Source organism: Dermacentor albipictus, chromosome 2, assembly GCF_038994185.2.
Source record: "Dermacentor albipictus isolate Rhodes 1998 colony chromosome 2, USDA_Dalb.pri_finalv2, whole genome shotgun sequence".
NCBI lineage: Eukaryota > Metazoa > Arthropoda > Arachnida > Ixodida > Ixodidae > Dermacentor > Dermacentor albipictus.
In genome coordinates this window covers 166,376,434-166,399,726 of record NC_091822.1, presented here as the reverse complement: position 1 = coordinate 166,399,726, position 23,293 = coordinate 166,376,434, and the positions used below count along the sequence as shown (strand labels likewise).

The following is a 23,293-nucleotide window of genomic DNA, read 5'->3' as shown; positions in this document are numbered from 1 at the left end:
CATGGTTTATCGCTTGACATGCCGCCTCTTGCAGAGATCTATGGTGGCTTTGCACGTGGCTGCATTGCTAAGACCATGGACAACGAAGAAGAGACCCAGTATGAGGTGACTGATGCCAATGGCTGCGCCACCGATCGGTCGATCTTCGACAACTGGGAGTATGATCCAGAGAACAAGGTGCTGATGGCACGCTTCAATGCCTTCAAGTTTCCCAGCAGCAACAATCTGCGGTTCCAGTGTAACATTCGAGTCTGCTTTGGATCGTGTCCACCCGTAAGTACCGACACCAGATGCACTCGCAGCGCCACTTGTTTATTCCACGTCCACCAAAGCTGGGATCTTTTAAAGCCGGCGAAATGCCTTAAATGTTTTGTAGACGTTCCTGTAGTGATATTTTAGTCTTCAACTTTAATGTTTAGCAGTTAGGTGAAAAAAAAAAGTCGGCAGAGACACTTGGCTGCTTACATGCGGGAATGCAAGAGCAATATACTGTTTCTGGCCTTGGAACATCACGAGTGCACTCATTGCACGCTTGAACGTGCTCGTGAACGCACGCACTAGGTGCACCTTTTGTCAGCCAGAACTGTGGAGCTGCCGTGGCATCAGGGAATTGTGTTCATCTCGCGTCCCAGAGGCCCGAGTTCAATTCCCGCCCAGACCGAAATGTACCAAATTTTCTTTTCAAAGCAGTTAATTTACTTTGCTTACAGCAACCTCGCTGAGAAATTTGATGTCAATCCAAGCATTTTTTTTACGTGTTTTTAGTCTTTGTGCAGTCAGCCATTTTCGGTACCATCTTGCAGTCATGCCGACACCGATTTTTGCGTGACGGGGCATGTGATGCTTTCGCATTAAAGAAACACTGTTAATGGTGCAACTTCAGTAGCAAGACCGTGATAATGCTATAGACACCTCTTCAACTTAGCTCAAGCATTACTTCAAGCCATAATTTGGCCATTGGTTCTACCAATTAAAGTCAATCAGCTTACTCTGATTCATTGCAGCTTGTCCTGGTGACTCAACAGCTGTGGCGTTTTGCTGCTTGGCACTAAGTCACGAGTTCATTGCCCAGCCACAATGGCTGCATTCCAATAGAGGCAGAATGCAAAAAACACTCGTCCACTGCACTTTGTGTGTTCGTTAAAGGTCATCAGGTGGTAAAAATTAATCTAGAGCATTCCGCTACAGCCTCTTATAGTCCCTATGTTGCTTTGGTATAACTCAATCAATCAATCAATCAATCAATTTGATACATTACAAGAGCTAGCAGCCAAGCCTTTTGCTTGCCAAGCCGCTCGCTAGTGCATATGATGCGATGTCATTTTATTCAGCACTTTGGGATGAATGATACGTAAGTGAACATGTAACATCTGCAGCGTTATTCAGTACACTGTGCATTATCTTGCCATGTCAGTCAATGCAGTGTCATTCACTTCAAAGAAATAATTAGCTGGAAACATTTTCTAGTTCAGAAAGAAAACGCATTGCTATCTCATTGATGTGGACTGGTAGAGACGGTTTGATACCTGAAGGCAGTGTAATAAATTGTGGTCGCACAAAACCTAGTACCAATATTTCAGTGCTTTTCTTTGTGTGGTAAACAATCTTTTGATGGATGATTTTCAATTATGAATGTTTTGGAGACCAATTTCACACCAACAATCGAAGTAATGTTGGAGTTCCTGAGGAAATTGGTCAGAAGTTATTACAAGGACAAAAAGCAGGTGGAGTGATGATGAACTGAACATGTGTTGACCAATTGAGTAGAACGGTCAGAGGTGCCTTGCCGTCCTTTTTTTTTTACTATTTAATCTCTCGATTTGTGAATGCAAGGCACACTACAACACTGGATTATAAAGAAACCTCTCTTAAAACATTTATAAGTGTGGGAAATGTGTACTGTATTGAACCACTTGTCAAAGTTCATTGGGCATAGGCGATATTGGGTGTGCTCAGCCATCTATTCAAAACGTAGGTTGGTTTGCTGAAATGTGAACGCTTGGACAGCCTTTGTGATGTAACATTGTAAACAAGACCGATCTCTGCTCGACATTGCCTAAAGTAGGGCCAATGTTGCCAAGATTGGGCCTATGTTGACCATGCTTTCTTTGCTGCTAGTGTCCAGGCACATTTGTGAACCCCAAAGGCTCCACTGGCCACCGTATGAAAAAAAGACTAAAATGAACACTCCTTTTTTATGAATAACGGCACTACATTGCTGCAACTTTCGTTTATTTTTGTCAGGTACACTGTGACGGTGTCGATGCCTTTGGCCGAAGAAGGCGTCGTCAGGCACCTGGCACAGACCTGCAACTGGGAACTTCTTTCCAAGAAGGGCAGCTTCGAGAGGAAATCATGGTGCAGTCGAACGCCATCCTGACCTTTGAGAAGAAAGAGAGCCAGGTGGCACCCACTGCTGAAGGTGAGGAACTTGCAGTCTTCGTCAACACAAGCAGAACAGCATTTTGCTGGACCGACACAGAAGGCTAATGTGAATACATGGCTCAGTTGGTGTGGCATATTGAATTGGTGGTGCGAAAGCCAGCACATGAGATGAAGTTGATGTTTCATAGACATTGAAAACAGCGTTAGGATAGCACCACTATGTTCAGTTATTGGTCTGCACTATGCATGTGAAAATCAAGTAAGGCCACGGGGTAGTGCCACATTATCACTGGATTCCAAGTTTAAAAGACACTTCACTGTTTGAACTTTTCTTTTTCTGTTAATTTTATTCTTTTGTACTTTCTGCTGACAAGGTTTACATTTCAGGCAGTTACTAGAAGAAAAAGTGTCACTAACCTGCACCTAGTCTAAGCACATCTTGATGCCTTCTTAAAGCAAGCAAAGGAACAGCCATAAGTGCGACCAAGATAGGAATGACATAGCGCACAACATCTTGGCACATTTGTCATAGCTGTGTTCCTTCCTACCCTTCCCTTGTTTCCAGCGGGTCCAGAAATCGAGGAGATTGACAGTGTCTGCCTGCCCAAGCTGGGTCTCATCATCTCCCTGGTGATCACCACGCTGCTCGCACTGGTCGCCGTGGCAGTGGCCATTTCCTGCTGGCTCATGGCATACCGGCGGCGAGCCAAGGCAGAGGGTCCGCTGCCGCACCCACCAGACTTTCCTAACCCGCTGTACACAACGCCAGAGCCCGTGGCGGAGCCCTCGCCTGACTACTATCAGTCGTCAGTGCCCCCCAGCTTAAGGTAGGCCCGTCCCGGGGGCTCCCATCTCTCCTCGAGAAGACCTGCCTGCGAAAGAGAAGCAAGCGATTCGAGGCCCCCACACCACCCCCTTCCAACCAGGCCAAGTCATTTTTTCATAAACCCCATCCAACAAACACCAGCCCACCCCCATCTTTATGTCATGACTGACCGCAGCGCCAACCTGCTACCCGCAGTACCTCCAGCTACAAGAGCAGCACGTACACGTTTGGCACCGTCGGGCATTGCTGCTGCTGTGCGTTCACTGCCTGTCACCGCCCTTTCTTCACGGCCCCTCGTCAGCATCGTCGAGAGCACAAGAGCATTCCTGCAGCGTAGTAACTCAGTGGCAGCCGGACTGCAGTTTGACGGGGTGTCATGTGGCATCTCTTTAAGGCGGGACTTATCACAGCAGGGCAGAAACCCTTCTCCTCCTCCTACGAAAAGTGCGTGCCAGGTGTTCACGGAGAAGGCAGGTTTGGCAGCGGAATCAGTCGTGGTGCATTACCCTACGGCACAGTGAGGTCGGGAACCGCGCTTCCCTGCACTTTTGTTGATTCATGGCAGCTACCCAGAGCAACAGCAACAACCTTGTGTGTGTGCAGGGATGGACTCTAGATTTTGTATGTTGTGTGCTGATGTTGATTGTCAGTGGCGGCGGCGACGACACTGGTGTCTTGCCTGCCTATAAATGAAACCATGTGCGGCGCCTGCCGGTGTAACTTCCCAAGTAACTCAGTTTCACAGGGTGCGTGTGTGTGCATGGAATTTGTGTGTGTGCATCTTATGTCTTGCAGATGCGGTGCATGCCTGTGGCGGTACAGCGTCGTCTGCATCGGGTTCACTGATGTGCCAAACATCCTTGCTACTACAGTTATATTTTTGTCCTTGCGGTCAGAGGGCATGCAGGCAGCTTTAACGGGCCCTTTGCATTTACAGATAGCCATTATAAGGTGCTGGACATCTTGTAGAAACATTAATATGTGTTTTTGGAACTTTGCGTCCACAACTGGTTCAGAAGTCTTTTTGTCTTCTTGACAGCGATTTGAAGCTTGCTAAGTTGGCCTCGGACTAGCTGAACCGTTTAGTCTCCTGTAGTTTTTTCTTCTGAAGGTATGCCTTTTGACTGAACCGATGCGGCAACAGTCACTCGGAGCTACCACAAGTGACAGACATTCTGGTCTCTCCTTTCCCTGTCGTCCGATAGGATGCGAGCATGAGTTTGTGAAGCTGAGTTACTCAGGAACCCTGTGTCATTCTGGTTGGAAGAAAAATAACGGAGATGGTGCTTCCTTGTTTCGAGTGTATTCTGGGGACAGGGTGACACTTTCACGTGTTGCGTGCTTCTCTTGTGGTGCTGGCTTTTCGAATGTGGCTTGTCTCCCCGCCATCACTTCAAAAACCATGCCAACGTAACACCACTTCCTCGTAAGCAGTCACAAGCCCGACAAGCTCCGGGCTTTTAAATGACCTTGTAATGCATTGCACTGTATGGTCAGTGACTGTGATTTGCAGCTGATCTTGGGGCGTTCCATTTTTAAGTTTCAGCAAGCAGCTATGTGGCATGCCTATGAAGTGTATAGGTTTTAGGCTTGTCACTCAAGTTTTCAAAGTTGCGCTTCGCAGATACTGAAATCTTTGATAAACCCACAGAATCAGTGTCTTGTGACTTTCATTGCAGCATCGACTGCCACGCCATAGCCGTGCGCTTTGTGATGTTCTTGATGCACAAGCTCAGAGGGTACTGTTAATGTGTACTCTGTTGTAACCTTTTTCCAACGCTTGCTATTGTATCAACTGAAACCGAGGAATCTTGCTTCTTACCACTTCGTCATTGTGTCACGTCGGCAGGTTATTCTGCCAGGGGGACCCAAGCCACATTTGACGCAGCCCGTCGTCTGTTTGTTATAATTGCCATTATGTGTTTACTCTTTTTTTTTTACCATGTGTGTGTAGATCGTACTTGCGTGTTTTATTTAAATACTATTTGAGGATATTAACAACAGACAACAACTAGTACTGTTCCTTTGAAAGACCTTGGTCGTGCTTTCTCTATGTGCATTTTTTTTCTTCCACTTCCGTCTTGAATCAAACGCGCGCACACAGACACACAAAAACGGTGAATAAAGCGAAGAAGCATCATAGAGTAAATGCTATTTTGCTGTGATAAAGGATCCTGTGTCTTCTGCCTTTTTTTATCTCTCTCTTTGTAATTGTTTTGCCTCGTTTCCCAACTTTTCGTTTAATAATTCTCGTTCTACACAGACTCCACAACTGCCAGCTTTCACTCACAATATTTTTTTTTCTGTTCTGTTGAAAGCTATTGTGGTGACTCGGCCACATTATATATGAACAAAGACACAAAAAAGGACTAGGGACTGGTCCCATCCTTTGGCAGCTATTTTTTGTTTGTATATTGTGGCAAAGTTACCGGTGACGTTTCACGACTTGTAAGTCATAGGCACTGAGAGACTATGAGCACATCTTTGCACTACTCTTTTTCTATTAACTGTGGTGCCAAATTTGATTTTTTTTTCTCCCCAAATTTGATAGATTAACTTTCTTTTCTTCTTGATGTGTTATAAATAGGTTGCATGAAGTACCCAATTTATGACAATTATAGATCCTGTTAACAGAATGTGAACTATTTAAAAGGGCTGTGTAAATATGTGTTCTGTCTCTCAGCAGTAATCTCATGTTTTCTTTTATTTGTTTTTTCCTCTTTTCTGGTGTGTACGATCACGATAGCGATGTCACGTCTAGTTCTTTTTTTTTCTTTTCTTTGAACTCTAACACACTGCCTGAATGCTTGTGCATATCATCTGCTTAAAAATGGCACAGCAGCCTTGTGTTTTTTTTAAATAAAGCAGCCTTACAGCAATGAAACGCCATTTTTACATGCCTTAAAACATTTGCTGTTTTACTTTTTATCTTCTGTGTATTTTCACTTCTGCAATAAAGCACATAATTTTTATTATGACTCTGTGCTTTTTATTTTATTATATTTCCCAAGATAGGCCAAGCCAAGGAAGATGGTATGTCTGACTGTTACAAGAAGTTAAAACGATTGAATTAAAATTTTTTAATGTCACCAAATCCACAGTTTCTGCTCACAAGTATCAAGTGACGTGTGATGACTCTGTTATGGTCTGTACAAAAAGCCACCTCTGTGTCACTGTTAGTGGTTAATACATTGATCAAGTGCTTGTAAAAGTTCGGTTGATGCTAATTTACTAAATTATGTATAATGTTAAGTGCTGCATTATTGACTATGCAGTAACATCTATTAATAAGTATAGCATGAGCAGATGCCCACAATACATAAGAAGTACATTTATAAGAATAAAAGGTGGGTGCTTAAATGAGTACTTGCTGTAGGCTTCTGGGGGGCAAATTGATATGAAAGTTGGTGCTGCACATCTGTTTTATCAGAATTTGGTATGTCAATTGTTCACTATACTCTCATATACGTGCATCAGTGAAAGTTTCTCATAGAGAACTAGATCCTTCCTTTCCTCTGAGAAGTTTTTCTACTTTATAGCAACATGACTCCTCTGTGATATCATAGTCCAATCAGTGTGCCCAGTCATAAACGTCATTTAAATGTAAAAACATATGCATGTGCACTCAAGGCTGAGCACTAGTACATTCACAATCAATGACTCAAGTAACATTAATAAATGGCAACATCAGCCTTTTGTTGCACCATCACTGCGTATGTGCCCTGAAGTATGATTTACATTATGTCTCCACAGCTTTCAACTTTGCGGCACGAAGCGTTGGAAACATTGTCAGAGCATTGCTCAGTCAATTTGCAAAGATCAGGCAACATGTTGACAAACACAGTCTCGTATATATAGCTACCCACCTTTAAGTGACTCGTCACGACGGAGATAAACCTGTTTTCCCAAACAATCAGTGTGGCACAAATTTATTCCACCATTTACTCAAGGCTTTGGAAGAATGCATGAAGTCCTATAAGTATGTACTGCTATGGTATACTGTTCATTAGGCTAATCAAAATACAACATTTCCAGTGGGGAATGCCACTGAACCTGATCGGTTAATTTTCTTTTCTCCCTGCAGTTTGAGAAGCATAGTCACTTAAGGACAGTGAAAACTTGAAATCATCAGGAAAAAAGAACAAGTAAAATGAACAACTAAATATAGTGTGTTTGTGTTGGCTTCTCTGCAATTAGTTCCATTCCAGACTTTTAAAGCGCTGATTACACTTCTGCCACAAGTGTGGAGAGAGAGGAGAGGTGGAACAAAGGAGAGAGGCAGAGAGGTAATTCGAAGCTTTAGCTTGGGGCCAATTTCCGATTTCTCAGTTCAGATGCATGTAAAATGCAGAAATGCTTTAATGAGACAACTGCTGGATTGATTTCAATGAAATTTGCTGCATTTGAAAAAGGAAATTGAATTGCCGCTACTACATATAGAAGAAAAAATTTTAGGACCTCATTCTTTTTAACAAAAATTGTTGCATTGTTGAAGGCTTAAACAAATATTGAAGCACAAAGTTTACACATCTGTAAGTAGATATGCACAAAAAACCTCAGTGTTCTGCGTTCCACACCTGTTAGAGCATCTCAAGCAGACAAATGTGATATATGAATTCACAACATACAAGAAGCTAATAAAAAATGTTAACGAGGCTTTTGCAAAAGTCTATACTCGTGAATTACAATGACATACTTGAAAGCAGCATATAATGCAGCAATTTTGTCTGCTTTAAATTTATTATTAGATGCTGTTTACATAACTGTGATGTCTTTTCCATATGAGTTAGAGATTTGTAAACTTGATTGATACATTACTTGCTTGAAATTTTGCCATTTGCAAGAATTTTTCTTTAAGAGTTATGGCATTAATTTACTGAAGCAAAAGACTCCTCACTCAATTCACTGGAGCAACAGACTCCTGGGGAACCCACCTGGCATGGCCACATTCAGCACAATAGGCTTCTCGGCCAATGTGCCGGTACAGTTTTCCAAGCGCATAGCAATCGATCACTGCGAGTAGTAGCAAGTGATTGGCATGCATGCATCAGACAGCTGTACATATACACTCTAAAGAGTAGGCACCCTCTATCATCTATCTTGCGCTCATTTCCTTTCTTTAATGCTGCGCGCTTGGTTCCAGACCATGATACGACACGCGCGCGTGGAGGAAGGAAAAAGTTGGGATGCAGCATCATGCAACGCGATTGAAGCCCAACCTGTCGACCCAACATGTGATTGCATATTAAAGTGCGCAGTTGGTTTTAGTGTTCCCACTATGCAGGCAGAGCCACGACAGAGCAGCTGAACAAGCGCACACTGAATAAAAACTCCTGGCATAGCTACTAAGAATCGAATGTCTCCGCAAATCTCAATTCTTGCGCCGTGATCTCAATGCAAGAGTCATGTGTTGCGCCACCACTGAACAAATGTATGGGCTTCACGGAGTGTTCACTTCACGTCACGCAGCCGGCCAAGGCCGGCTGCGTGACGTAATGGTCCAGGCAAGCACCTTATTAGCGTGACATATAGTATTCCCGACAGGAAAGCAGTGAGCAAGGTAGTGAGCGCAGATTTTTAAAGAAATGAAACGCAAGCATGGCAGATGACGATTATTGTTTGGGGGCACATTACGCTGCAAAGGTCGTAACTTCTTTAGTGTGTGCTCTATTATGTAAAAGAGAGTGTATTCTGACTCCTCTGTATTGCACTTGCACAAGAGTGTTCTGATGCCGGATGGAAAGGTGTGGCACTGTTTCATTCCATTCACCAAGACCTACAGACACTTTTAAAAAAGTCTGCACCCTTTGGAGCTTATTTTGTCTCACAACAATAATCGTCATCTGCCTTGCTTGCATTTCCTGTCCTGAAAAAGTGTCCTTTAGAGAATGCTGTGTCTTGCTGATAACGCACCAGATGTTCGCGACTCGGAGGTACCGGGCTCGCAGCATAAAAGAAAGGAAACGCGGGCAAGATAGATGACTATTGTTGGGAGACAAGATATGACCTAAAGAGTGTAAACTATTTAAAGAGTGTACACTCTTTTCGCAGAGCAGTTTGCTCTACACTCATAAAAAATTGACATCCTTTGGGGCGCTTCGTGTCTCACAACGATAATAGTAATGTCGGGCCTGCATTTCCTTTCTTTAACGCTGCGAGCCTGGTACTTCCAGGTCACGAACCGCATGTGTGTTATGAGCGTGTCATAGCATTCTCGACAGGAAAGTAGCTAGCACAACGTTTTTAAGAAACGAAACGCAAGCAAAGCAGATGACGATTATTGTTGTAGGACAAATATACACCCCAAAGGTTGCAACTGTTTTAAGAGTGTAGAGAAACGAGATGGCGATTTCAGGAGCAAGTTGCCTCAGAGAAAGCGCACGAATACAATACCATTAATACCGCTGCTGCCCTGCTTCTGTGCGATAAACTGTCGGAAGTGCAACTGGGTTTTCCTTACACACTGTATTCCATCCTTTCTGCAAAATGTGCTAGGAGTAAGGACGTGTGCAATAGCTCACTGCAAAAATAGTGGCTGGCATATTAAAAAGCCCCTTACCAGGCCCCATAGCAAATTTTGATCATATGCTGCAAGTTGTTACATGTCCTCTAGGGAGCGTTCTGCCGAAAAAATTTTGCAAATCGTTTCATTAATTTTTCTCCTCGCTTTCTTTTTTTTTTCGGCGCTATGCTGTTTTGCTGACAACGCCGCGCACGAGCTGTTGCCTCGTTCGTGCAGCGCACGGTTTTGCCTGCTATGCACAAAGACACCTGACTAGTGGTGTAATTCAGTGCTCCACGAATACTGAGGCAGAACAAGCAGATTGCAGAGCATGATCACGCACTGCAACACGGTAGAAAATGGCAGTTTCGGTACCTGCGCATGTGACTGTACGACCTTGGGAACAAGCAGACAAAGCGGAAGTGCATCTCTTGCTTCGGTGCGAAGTAAAACAAAAATGCACAGACATCCCGTTTGTGTGTTTTATTATTTCTCCAAACTTCACTTCATCAATTCAAGCAACAGATCACACAAATAACAGGTGGTGCGTAGGGACGCGTAGAGGCGTAGGGACGCAAGTACGTCACCGTCCGGCTTGGAGCGCAGCCGCCGCGAGGAGAAGGGAAAAGGCCGTTCGGTGTGAAATTTCAGACCTTTCTGTGGCGCGTAGCAATGTAATTCTTTACAAGTACGATCGTTGGAGTGCATTGTATGCTCTGCGCTTGTCAGCTCAAAATGGCCAGACCTGGTGAGAGGCCCTTTAAGGAATGGAATGAATGTGTGTGTCCAAGTTCTGTTTTACAAGCCCTTCGTGATTCACAGCTTTCCTCAAGGATAAAAAAAATTGACTCATCCAGCAGCGTTGCATCGCTAACCTCAATGGAAAGAAATTCAACCCCGCAGAAAGTTGGCAAAAGTGAGTGCCGCTCATTACACTGCAGTGACAAAGGTTGTAGCGCCACTTCTTGGCATAGTAAGTTTCTCGCATCAGATACATACATCCGCCCCAATTCACACGCAAGCTTACGCCCACTCTATCGCCAACGTACCAAGGATAAGTGAATGGGCGCACACTTGAATCAATGCGCTTAAGCACAGTGACGGCGACCTCACTGACAGCACACAAATGTTCGAAGCTGAATGTTTCCTGATGGTCCACAGGAATAAGCAAGTGATTAGCAATAATACGTCTTTGCTACAGTTATCCTATACATATTACAAAGCACAGATCATCTACGTCCCAAGCCTTGTGCCCTGCAAGAACAAGTAGTTCGCAGCTGAGCACACCCGCGAGCGATCAGGCAGAAAATCAACAATGAGATAGTGACCGCACCTGAGAACTTAGCTGAGCAAGAAACGTGAAAAGCCGCTGCTTCAAAGTATTTGTCAAATAAAGAATGAAGAGCAAAACACACTGATCTTGATTCGATTTATAAGCGGAAAAGTTTAAACAGTGAATACATTTTTAGCACTCTTTTAGTACAAGCACCGTGTACGCTGCTTGCACCATTTAGCCAAAGCGTAATGAGATTCAAAAGCACTTACATTTCCTCTGAAGCTGAGGCCAAAGCTTTGTGTCACCCAGTCAGCCTCTACGATATCCACCAAAGGGGATGTTTGCAGAGCTACACCAGGGGTCTGAGGCAAACAATGGATGCGTCACCATGTGATCATACATGGCAGCACCCACGGAATCCCCGTGAAATGGGCCTCCAAGTTTTGAGAGCATCAAGCAAAACGTGCGCAGTGCTTCCAGCGCTGCTTGCACGCAAGGTTTCAGTATCGGAGAGAATATAGGCAAATTTGTGTCGACAAATATATAAAGAACGTATGACATTCTTAAAAGTGCATATATTGTAACTTTGGCGTTAAAGTCACTAATTAATATCATTTTTCAAGTAGCTGGTTACGATGTCAACCCTGCACTGGTGCGCATTGACCAGCTCTTTGATTCTTTCAATGTGTCAAAGTAGTCGCTCCCGATCATCGTGGAGCTCGGACATGCTGAGAGTCAGGAAGAGCATGGATTTGTCTAGCTGCTCGATCATTGCGAAGACGTTCCTCTTCCTTTGCGCCCCATCGCCCCTCAGTAGTATATGCCATGCTCAAGCTGCTCAAGTAAACCCTTGAGGAACGCAAAGTCCAAGTTGGTGTACTTTTCGAGGAAGCTGTGGACCTCAAATAGCATTTTTGTGAGCCTCAAAAGCCTGGGTCGTCAATTTGAATCGGATGACACAACCAAGCTGGAGTTTGGCGCAGTGTTGTCATACTCAGACTCCATGCACAGTGCAAAAAAATTCACTGACTATTATGCTACTTAAATGAAAATGCTACCTTTATGTGAAATTTGAGCGCAGCTCTAAACGTGTTTTCATTTTGCCATATATTGAGGTAAGAATTTGAAAGAAATGTGTAGCACAGTGTAGATCATCGAAAATCTGATTTCTCTGATATCTGATTTCGCCAAAGCGAAGGCGCAAAAGATTCCATTTTAAAAGAGGACTGTTTGCGCTATACATGAATAGTTCCAATAAGTTCGTTGTGTCGCCTCCCAGCCTCCACGTTGCCAACGAAACGCTGAGCAGTGCAATTCAATATATGCAAATCTTCGTTGTTCATCTCTTGTTTGTTCTTCTTGTGATATTTAGTGTGCTTATAAAGAACTGTATTTTTGTTGTTTTTGATAATGCCACGTTTATTTGGTGTCGTCTTTGCTTGTCGTACCTTTAACGAAAATATTTTCAAATAATGTTTTGTAATTACAGTTGGTAATTTTCATCTGTATTCTAGTGCATTTTTTATGGTGTTTGCCTTAAGTATTGTATATATCTATTACATATTTATAGAGTAACGTGTATAACGATTACTGCGGTCTGATGCTTCAATTTTAATAAAGAATGTTTTGGATACAACCATGCATGCGTCTCCTCACGAGACTAAACTTAGTGATGCAAACAAAGCCTAGCTTCAGAAGGATCGACATCTGAGCTGTGTTGTTTTTTCTACGTTCTTGTTCGTCTTGAGTGCACTAAACTTTTCCTTAAAGCCTAGCTTTTGCTGAAAACAGACTGCAGATTAATCACAAGGTGAACATATGTGTTGGTGTTTACAACAGCACGCATTTCAAGCAAGTTTTGTTGGTTTCCTTATAATAATAATAACAATAATAATAATCCCGTTGATCGCACTTCGTTCTTTTTAATTCGGTGGAATTGTGAGCAACAGGCGAACGGGGGGGGGGGGGGGGGGGGCTCTGTATAGGGAAAGGGGGCCTGCATGCGCATTAGCCCAGGGCCCTCATTTTTCTTAATCCTGCCCTGGAGGCCATAACAACAATCAGACAGGCAACGACGACGAGTATGTTTTCTGCTCACATGTGGCTATCGCACCTGTAAAAAGTATAACCATTTGTTTCCTGCAGTTTCTCTGATTAGGCACTTAACCTGATTCGCGCAATAAATGCCGACGTCGCGACTGCCACGCGGTTTTTCTATAGCCACACTTGAACACGGCGGCGAGGTCGTCGCGGCCGTGATCCTAAAACAGACTGCGACGCTGCATGGTTATCGTCTGCTGCGCTTACAGCGATGACTATCGCGTAAGCGCAGCAGCTGTTGTTGCACCAGAGAGAGGCAGAGAGAGGCAGCTGTTGCACCAGAGAGAGGCACCGGAAATGGGACAGCCTTTACAATGCTTTCCCCAGTGCTTATAAAGTCTCCTTCTTCTTGAGGGGGGGGGGGGGGGTGAAGGGGAGCTGCCGCGAATGCATGGGCGGCTTGTAAGCTGTGTGCGTGGCGGGGGATGGGGGCTATGTATCTGTACATGTAAAGCTGATTCTCACGAGAGAAAACTAAATATCAGGAACCGAACATACTCTCTCAGAGGAAACTGTATAGGTATTCTGTGACTGTATCACACAGAGAGTCTATGGTATCACATGTTCAAACGCAGACGCGCAGACCGCTTCGGCACGTGACCCAACTTTTTGCCAGTGGCAACCGCGACATGGCGCCACAAAACGTAAGCAAAAAGAAAGAAAGGTGTGCTTGTCTTTTAAGTCATTGCACCTCATTAGCGAATATATATATATATATATATATATATATATATATATATGTATATATATATATATATATATATATATATATATATATATATATATATATATATATATATATATATATATATATATATATATATATATATATATGCGGCGATCACGCGTCATTGGTAGCTTTTGGCGCCCGCAGTAATGCAAAAGTATATCCTTAGAGATTTTGCTTTTGCAATAGCAGAACTCTGAAATCTCGGAGGCCACGCAAAACCCGATGCACATTCTGAACGTTGCCGCAGCATTATTAAACTAGACAGTGCAATGCTTGCTGATGCTTACACATATAACTTTCTTGCTTGTTTTAATACAGCAAGCAAGTTATCTCGGCAATGCAGAGCCGTTCACCCATTCAGTATTGCTCATTTTGATGCGCCGTAATAAAATGAAATGTTGTGCGTCATAAAAGGGTAAATTTTGCTCATAGTTTAATGAGAGTTTTATTACACTGCGAAGTTTTTGAATTCCTAAATATTTATCTAATTCTACTCATACACTATCCTGTCTCCCTCGAATTTGTACAACAGCTAGCGTCATCTACTGTCAAAATAATCGACGCACGAAAAATTATAAGTTTAAAATACGAACACATGTTCTTACTTGCAACTATTCGCGTATATTCAGCATATTTATAAGAATTTGGTAGTTTAAGACAAGTGAATGCTTTCACAACAAAGTAGCTGTAAATAAGGTAAAAGCACATGGTGGCGCTCACGTCGGCTCCACAAATTTTGCTTTTACTTCAATATCTGTGATGTTGCAGCCGTACAGCTGACGGAGCCGTGGCGGTGCGGAAAGGGCCTTCATTAATGAAAGTTAAACGCAGGGCTTTCTACAGGACTAATCAACTTTGCCACGACGTCAGGTACGTCTCATAGAGCCCTAGTAGGCCGAGAACGCTCATTTATTTGGTGTTTCATAGGCCTAACCCGCATATTTTTACCTCGGTGGTGGTCGGAGGGTGAGGGGGGGAAAGGTGCTCTAGTGGGGGACTTCGGTATTTGACGGTGCGTCGCGAAGCGACGTCCTCGACTCGGCTTCAAATTTATTATAAGGCTCGTCTATTCGTTCCGTGGGAACACAAGCGCGTAGATCGATTCCATCGTTGTCGAAATCCCACCGAGCCCCCATATGATGGCGAATCGAGGGTGCGTGGAATATATTTCAAGGTCAATATGTTGCAATTCCACCGTTTTTTACCTCTAGGGAAGGCCGACCGTTTTTTGCTGTTTGTCCCCGATTTCTGCTTTCGCTGAAGATCACCACCAGACCAGATGCGCGGCAGTTTTACGGGGACGTTGCTTTGTGCCGTCGACGGAAACTGCATGTTGCCCAACACTTGCAATCTCTTGGCCCATTTTTCTTTTGATCTCCCCTCCTTTTTTTTTTTTTTCACCAGCGGTAAGCGTGACGTGCAAACACCACTACGGATTGCGTGCGTATATGCGTACGCACCGTACGCCGTGCGAAAGCGAAAATAACTATGCACAAGTGGAAGTTCTGTCTGCTCGAAACTGGCGACATTCCTGCACCTGCTGCTATTTGTGCTTTAATGTGTGGTTTCGCGTCGCGTCGAAACATGCCCGTCGTCGGGAGCTCCGCGGCGACGGGTGTAGTCTTCGGTTTGGGCTATCAGAAACAACTCCGCCACATTTCGGCAACTTCTAGGGAGGAAATATACTGATTGCTCAAGCGCTCAGAAGTTGTCGATCGGCGGTGTCGTTCACAGGTGACGTACAAGTCGAACCGCAGCGCGAGGTCATTTAAACGAATAAAAGTAAGTACCGAATAACTTCATAAGTCGTACGCCTGACAGGCGCTTTTCTTTTTCCTTCCTTGTAGACGTATTACTTATTCGTACAACACAGCGAGCTTTTTATTTTCCCCGTAAATTCCTGTCGCTTCTTTTCTTTTTCTCTCTCTCTTCTTTCGTGTAGTGTCAACTGTTTGAACGCGGTCATCCTAATAACCTGGTTAGTCTGTGTGCCGCTCATTTGACTGAGCGGCAGATAAGTGTGCTGCAGCTTCTCGTACTGATCGCGCAGCGGAAATTCGCGCATCGGTATCGTTCGTTTGTAGGAAGTTTATCAAGAGGCTGGCTATCTTAGCGTTACCAGTCCTCGAGTTTAGAAGTATCGGGAGAGGAGGAAAGAAACGTGTACTATGTTGCCATGACGCCTGCGCGTGACGCCGGCTTATGTACGCATGTCTCCGGAGAGTTTTTCCTTTACATTTTTGGGCACGTGCGACCCTGACGTCACACTGAAAAGGAAGAACAAAAGGTAATTTGCCCCTGGACGTCGCAAGGTAGCTCGGGCAGTTGTATCTCAAGGCAATCAGCAAGGACCGCAAACACGAGCTGGCGCGCTCTTTTTGCTTGTCTTATGTGTGCGTGCTTTTTTTTTTTATACCTCAAAGGTCGTGCCGTGTCTGATAGTTCCCTTTGTTTCCTGCTTACTTTATCTCACCTACGTCACAGCATGCGGCCGGATTGAGGCTAGTGGGTGTCTGCTACAATTTGAAAATACTTCTTGTAAGGACATTGGTACCCCGTCATTTCTGTCTTTACGGTTGTGTACTCGGGGTTTTTCACAAGCTCGCAAAGTTGCTTGTTGCCACATATCTTGAAAATCTTTTCGTTTAGCTCTTAATTTACGACTGCTGCTTATGAAACCTAGAGAAAAATTTGTGTCCCCCCTGTTTCATTGTTTCTCGTGCATCTTGAGGAAAACAAAGAATGCGTGCACGTTCGTTGTCTCACGTACAAACACATACTTTCTTTTTTTTTTCTTTTGGAACTGAGAGTGTCTGAGTGGCTTGGCTGCTTCTTTCGTGCTGCAGAGGGAAAGGTTGGATCCAAGTGACAGGCGAGAGGAGAGCAAAAATGCTTAATGTCTCTACGCCAGCCACGTCACAGACCCTTTGTTGCAGCCACGGTGCTGTGTGGTGCAATGTTAATCAGAGTGTTGGGGTGCCGCATGGTCCGGTGGCTGCCACATGCCTTATGTCACTGCGTTTTTTCGGGGGATTCCAGACGGTGTTAGGCCACCATCTGGAAAGCCCGCTTGGTTTACAGCTCCACTATATAGGTCTTCGTGCTCCAAGACACTTCTGCAGTTTTGTGCAGGTCGTCCCGACGGGCGTAAGTGATCTTGTTGCACTCGGTTCTGTGTTCCTCGTGGTTTGAAATGGCTTTCCTGCAGTGTCACGCAAACAGTTCTAGTAGCACTGTGTTAAATGAAGTTACATATGTGCCTGCGTCATCAGCTGCACGGTTGTTCGAGTTTGGACAGTCGGCCATTTACAATTGCGTATTGCCCATGACAGGTATATTCCATGAGAGCCCCCATTCGCTTAGACAAGCTGGTTTTGTTTATTTAATTGCATGCCCTGCAGAATTACATTATGGTTAGTACTTCTGGCTCGTTCTGCAAATGGCTTAGTTCAGTTTGTGGGGTCATTGAATGCTCTTACTGGGAAGACAGTGCATCGTTGGGTATTAAAATTATCTATGGTATTCACTAGTACCTGGCGTTTTGCTTTTGATCTGAGTGTAATTGGATATAACATATAAATAATGGCCCCATTTGCTTTATTGAGCTTTGTCCTAATGGTGCTTTCTTTAGGTGTTTGCTTAAAGAATGTTAGGAACTGTAACAAAAGTTCTAGTGTGAGTGAAAATGTTTGTGGGCAGTAGTGAGTAAATATGCCTAAGAGGAAGCTTTAGCTCATGTGCTCCCATCTAAATACATGTAAAATGAGAATTCGTTTTCCTTGGCAACCACTGCACCAAATTTGACTAGGTTTGTTGCATTTTAAACGAAAAACTTCAAATCTAGTGACTGTAGGTTTCGAATTTTTTATTTAGGTCATAAATTTATTAAAAATTGGCAAAAATTGAACATTTTCAGAACACGAAGCTATCAGGTTTGCAAACTCTGTAACTCAACAATGAAAAATGATATCATAATTATGTGAATTGCATCTAATAGCACATCTAAAGCAGTCAAAATTGATGTATTACACATGAATCTCAAAAAATTTAGTAACATAGAAATACAGCTTTTGCAGAACCCTTGTACACAACACAATGAATTCATAAGACAAAAGGGGGTTAACCGAAGGGTCCGATTTTTACTAATCATAAGAATCGAACAAACAAAAACACTAAGGACAACGTAGGGGAAATTGCTTGTACTTAAACAAATAAATTAATGGAAATGAAAGTGGATGAAACAAGTGGGTGCTTGTTTTTTCATTGCCATTAATTAATAATTTCTTTCAGTTAGTTAAGTACAAGTAATTTCCCCTATGTTGTCATTGTTTGTTGGCTTCTTACAACGAATTCACGTAAGATATAAATTGACATATTGAATTGGTCCTCTTTGGTTGACCTAATGGATGCCGTTTACAGAACTGCGATATCTGTTGTTGATGCAGAGCTATTAATTGGTAAACTTTGTGCTTCTATTCTTTTCAAACGTTCGAATTTTTGAAAATTCTTTTAACAAGACTAAATAGAAATTTCGCTTCCAACAGTCACTAGAATTTACCTTTCTCTCTCAAATGCAACAAATTTCGTAAAAATTGGTCCAGAAGTTATCTCAGAAAAGCGTTTTTGCATTTTACATGTGTTTGAATAGGCTGCATCGCAGTTGAGCCCGAGCTAAAGTTTCCTCTTAAGTAGAGACTGCTTTTCTAGGCAAACCTCTAGAACTCTGGAAACTGGCAGGAAAATGAGCAAGGACAGACAATCCGCTTGCACCTGCTGGAAATACCATTTCCAGGGGATGTGACACACCTGCATCTGTGCTGTGTTCGTTTCCGCCACATGTGTCAAAAAGGCAAAGGGGTGACAAAAGCAAAAGAAGAAAGAAAGAAAGAAGGAAAAAGGTTCATCGGCATTTTACAACTAGTTGTACTGTGAGCAGAACAAGGTGCAGTTCTCTTTGTTGAGAGCGGTGTATATATTAAGCTCACTTTGATTCGGTGAAGGGAACATTTCCTGAGCTGACTGTTTGCTGTTCCTCATTTGAGTCGTTAGGGTCAATCTTCTTATACCTTTTCTATTTTTTTTCTTGAACAGTACTCATCTGAGATGACTACCTATTACTCCAGAGACTTCCTGGGCACATTGCTCCCATTGCCTGATAAGTTTCAAGTGGGACATTGTAGGCTATCAGTGCTACTATCAGTACTTATCCGAAATTATTTATTACTTCCTGGACACAATGCCCTCAATTTGCTGGTAACTTTCAACACAAGTACCATCGGTACCACTGCCAGTAACATGTGGTCACATTTAATTTAACAGTGTTCAGTATCTATATGTGCAGAGGTTTCTTATATTCATTGCTTTCCTTTCCTTTTTTTTGCCATTTGTTGTAATTGTAGAGGTACTGTGTACACTATATTGAGTTTCCTACTATTTCAGAAAACTCTGGCATTAGTGTCTACAAGTGGCATTGGTACAGTGCTTAATCCAGCATTGGATTGATGGCTAATACATTGACTTGTCTAAACTTCGTCCCTCTGGCTTTGAACATCCGTGTTACTCACTGTAACATAATACTGTTCTCATACTTGCTGTATGACTATGATAAGGCTCAAGTGCCATTTAATTTCTGCTTTAGTACTGTTGCCAAATCATTACAAATAAAGACTCTTTGAAATATCTACAATAACTGCTAATTGTGAGCTGCTGCCTTTTACCATCCACGTTCAGTGACATGCATAAGACTTACTCATGCAGTTGAAATTACATAGAATGAAAGCCATCGCAATGCATTCCACTGCTCTAAATAAATGTCCAACTAGTACGCAACACAGCTGAACCAAGGAGAACAGTCTATAGAGCTGCAGCCTGCTTTTTGAATGAAGCCATGCCAAGAATGACTGAAGTCCCTGATTTTCCTGTATTGTCTTTCTTTTTTCCCAGGAACTCCATGCTATATTCTATGCAACACTAGTTAAGGTCCACTGTACCTGGATAATGCGTACTTCATACTCCGCTTGCGACACACTGCTGTGTCGCTTATCATGTTTTCATCGTCACATGTGAACACCCGGATTGTGGACATTAGTCTTGACGGACCGATAAGGAACCACCTTGCTCAGATAGCAGGAATGCAAGTAGTCTTCGAAACTACAAGGCTGTGACTTATCACTGTGTGGGCAGGTGACCTCTTTTTTTTGTTGTGCAAGCAGAAGCTGCATTCAGTACTCAAGTTTGTCTTGCGTAGATTCTGACTTTTAGCTGTTTGAGGCAGCTGGACACTGCTTCTTAAGGTAAAGTCAACACGCTGGACCAAATCAGTTCACTCCCTAGAAGGCTGGTTCAGAGCCCAGCCGCTTTGAATTGCATCATGCATTACGTTGCTCAGGTGAAGTGTTAGTGGAGTGCATTTGGTCCACTGAGTGAATTGTTAGTTTGGTTCATTGCTTGATCTACCCTCATTGGTTGCAGGGCTGCAACAACCATGTTATACAACATTTTTTATTTCACTTGAAGTTTCTTGGCTTCGCCAATTTGAGCGCAGCAGTAGGATGTATGTTTGACCCACGTTTTCTTTCGGGTATTGTCAATGTTGTGCAGCAGCTGCAGACAAACTGCACACAGTGACGCCATGAAGATGTGACAGTACTGTCAGGTTACATATGGGCAAAAGGCACAGCTGTACTCTTGAGTAATATCTGCCTGTGAGCTTACTACGACTTAATTTGAGGCGAGTAGTCTTAAGAGACAAAGTTAACACTTATTCATTCATTTATTTACTCGTGGGTAAGCTTTTGGTTGAGAAGTGTCCTGCCAAAGATTTATTTTTTAAAGTGGCCGTTAGGATACAGTGGAAAGTCTGCCACTTTTGCACTTCTTTACCCTAAGCTTTGCAGCACTCTCCTTGATTGCTTGCACATGCCCTATATATATTTTCAGAGAGAGAGATAAATTGTATGGCTGGTAAAGCTGTTCTGTGAAACATTTATTGTGAGGTCTTAGATGGCTTCTGCTTTTATTTGTGTGTGTGTCTGGGACATAAAACAATTCTAAGCAGCTGTCATTAACATGTTGCAGAAAAAAATAATCTTGAAAAATTTTAGTTCACAGACTAGGAGCATTTTAAAATTGGACTCCCCTAAAGACAAACATGAAGGGACTTTGGAAACTTGTTTGTCTTGTCAGGCAGCCAGCTTAAGAATAGTGCACCGAGTTGATTGGAAACTAAACATATGTCTCTGAAGTGAACAGCGCATCCGGGAATTAGTCTTGGCAGAGTTAGTCTGAAACTGAGTGTGCTGCGTAGAAATGTACTCAAAATATTTTTTATGTAGGTGTTAGTTGTGATGAGCTTAGCTTTCTGGTGTGGCTGAGACAGAAGCGAATGTTGATCTAGGAAAGCGGCTATGTCATAGGTCAGTTAATCAAAAGTTGTGGTTGCATACACTTATATTTTTTTTATCTTGTAAATGCGCAGTTTAGTAATCACTTGTTATAAAGCTAAATTAGCGTATCAGAATAAACTACAAATAACACCAGTATGATATGTAAGTCTGCCATGCCTGGAATAGCTAGTTATGCCCACGTTCCTGCCATTTTGTTGTGCAAAGATTTTATCACCATGTTCTTCCAAGGGGCAACTTTCTTAAGAGCTTGCTAATTAAATGTGTAGGAATATACACAGTTCAAACATTATTGGTGGAAGTTTTATAAAAAGTCTTTCTGAAGCCTTGCCTGAGTGCCTAATATGTATAGCTTGCATTGTAGCATTTTGCCGCTATCGTCGTCTTCCTATTCTATATGCTTGTGAAGGCCAGGTCTTGGTTTGGTTCTGGCCACTCGGCCTGTTCTCAACCATCAACCCGTGCGGCACTTGTGTACCGTATGTGTCGGCGCAGCGCAACTGTTGTAGGAGTCTGTAATGGTGGCTGAGCTGTACCACTCTAAGGTGTCCTCGCTCAACAAATGGAGTGACAGGGTTGCATTGCTCAAGTTCCAAATGCCTCAAGCTTACATCCAGAAGGAAAGGCTGTGGTACAGCAGAGTGCGTATTCTTAGAGTCGACCCTTGTTCTGTCTGTTTCACTTCCTTTTGCTGACCTGTCTGCAACTGTGAGGAAAACTTGTGACAGGCAGGGTTTTGAATTTTCTTTTTCTTGCCTTGTTCTCAGCTTTTTCATGTTTCTTGGCTACTGTAAATAAATTGCGGTATTTCAGACTTCTAACACGAGGTTGTAAACGTTTAAAAAGCAGCTTGCCGACGTGCGTACAGTTGTGTGTGGTTTTCCTTATTTCTGGCACTGTTCCTTGTATTGTCTGAATCGGACGCTTTGTGGACGTCACAGCTTGTTTGCATTATGATGAAACTCTCAGAGCTATCTTTTTTAGTTGTTCCAGCGGGTCCGGGTAAACTCCAAGTAGCACTCAAGGTCAGTGTTAGTCATAATTGTGTCCTAAAAACGTGCTCAAGGACACTTGATCATGTTTTCACTGTTTTCATGTGGTGGGGGCAAGTTGTTTTCTTCTTAAAAGAGTAAATTGCAGCTAAAGTTTGGGTTGCAGATAGCGTCTTGCTCGTTCGTTCGTTGTCTAGTTATGGCAGCTAGACTTGAATAATACCATATCTGAAGGAAGTAACTAGCCTAGAGTGAAGCGTTATGCAAGCATGTTGGCAAATGTTTTTTTGGGGGTCTCTTGTTAGAAAGTTACACTAAATGCAAAGTTGCCCATCTGCTTGCCATGTTTTTTGTTTGTTGGTCAGTGTTATTTGGCTTTGTTTTTGATTGTCTGCATCCATCAACTTCCTTTGTATCATGGGCAGTGAGACTAGAGTGACAGGCATGCGAAGGTGTTCAATGTAGCTTACAAGGTCTTGCTTGGATAGAAAGTTTTCAATAGTGGTCAGCTTCATACTTCCTTGTGGTGTGATGGCAATTGGCAAATTTGTCCAGGTAGATCCTGTGTGGAGGTGCGTGCCTATATTGGGCACAGACACTTGGCCATTATGGTGAAGTGTCACATGAAGAATTGACTTTGGCATTGTCAATGCCACGCTGGGTGCATCTGTCATTAGTTGGGCATGTTTCATTTTTGTTCGCTGCAGAAAGGTTGGTTGTGTGCAAACAAGCTCCTGCCTGATTGGCATTGTTGTTTTGCCCATTCTGAGGCCTGCCTCGTATGAATTTCTTCTGTGCATAGGCCCTGGAATCTCGACACATTGGTCCTTTATCAAATTTTAGTTTTTGTTACCTCTCTGCTGTTCAGTTTTGTTGTCATGTGTGTGCTTCAGTGACCCGTAGCTGCAGTGCTATGTAGCTATTAGACGGAAGGAAGAACTGAACGATTTGCTAGCAGGGGATCGCCAGCAAACAACAGAAATGGAGGTGAGGAAGAACCTAGAGGGGAAGACCAAGTGGAAGTTGAGGCACTTGTGTGCATCTTCCTTTTTGTTTGCTGGCTCAAAGCCATATGCCAA

The 23,293-nt window shown here is 43.2% G+C and overlaps 2 protein-coding genes and 1 long non-coding RNA gene across 10 annotated transcripts in view; 2 read left to right on the top strand and 1 right to left on the bottom strand.

The window, feature by feature from the left end:
* The window catches only part of LOC139056277 (uncharacterized), a 235,278-nt gene extending 229,089 nt beyond the window's left edge, over nucleotides 1-6,189 (top strand). The window contains exons 122-124 of the mRNA XM_070534376.1: nucleotides 35-273; nucleotides 2,245-2,422; nucleotides 2,951-6,189. Coding sequence (XP_070390477.1) covers nucleotides 35-273; nucleotides 2,245-2,422; nucleotides 2,951-3,216 — 683 coding nt within the window. The 3' untranslated portion in view covers nucleotides 3,217-6,189. The remainder of the gene's footprint in view (nucleotides 1-34; nucleotides 274-2,244; nucleotides 2,423-2,950) is intronic.
* LOC139056278 (uncharacterized) overlaps nucleotides 1-11,949 on the bottom strand; it is a 68,662-nt gene extending 56,713 nt beyond the window's left edge. For 2 of the 4 annotated variants that reach the window (XR_011512246.1, XR_011512248.1), the window contains exon 1: nucleotides 11,259-11,943. This is a non-coding gene — a long non-coding RNA (uncharacterized lncRNA). Of the gene's footprint in view, nucleotides 1-11,258 lie in introns of all 4 variants that reach the window. The other 2 variants (XR_011512247.1, XR_011512249.1) reach the window with 2 other exon arrangements.
* Nucleotides 11,950-14,540: 2,591 nt separating this feature from the next.
* Nucleotides 14,541-23,293, top strand: part of LOC135910652 (NADPH--cytochrome P450 reductase-like) — a 58,510-nt gene continuing 49,757 nt past the window's right edge. The window contains exons 1-2 of one of the 5 annotated variants that reach the window (XM_065442675.2): nucleotides 14,548-14,689; nucleotides 16,859-16,966. Coding sequence is in view for 1 of the 5 variants with exons in the window: in XM_065442673.2 (XP_065298745.2) it covers nucleotides 16,209-16,212; nucleotides 16,859-16,966 (112 nt within the window). In the remaining 4 variants the exon portion in view is untranslated. Of the gene's footprint in view, nucleotides 14,690-15,553; nucleotides 15,602-16,193; nucleotides 16,213-16,858; nucleotides 16,967-22,225; nucleotides 22,248-23,293 lie in introns of those variants that run through there. The other 4 variants (XM_065442676.2, XM_065442673.2, XM_065442674.2 and 1 more) reach the window with 4 other exon arrangements.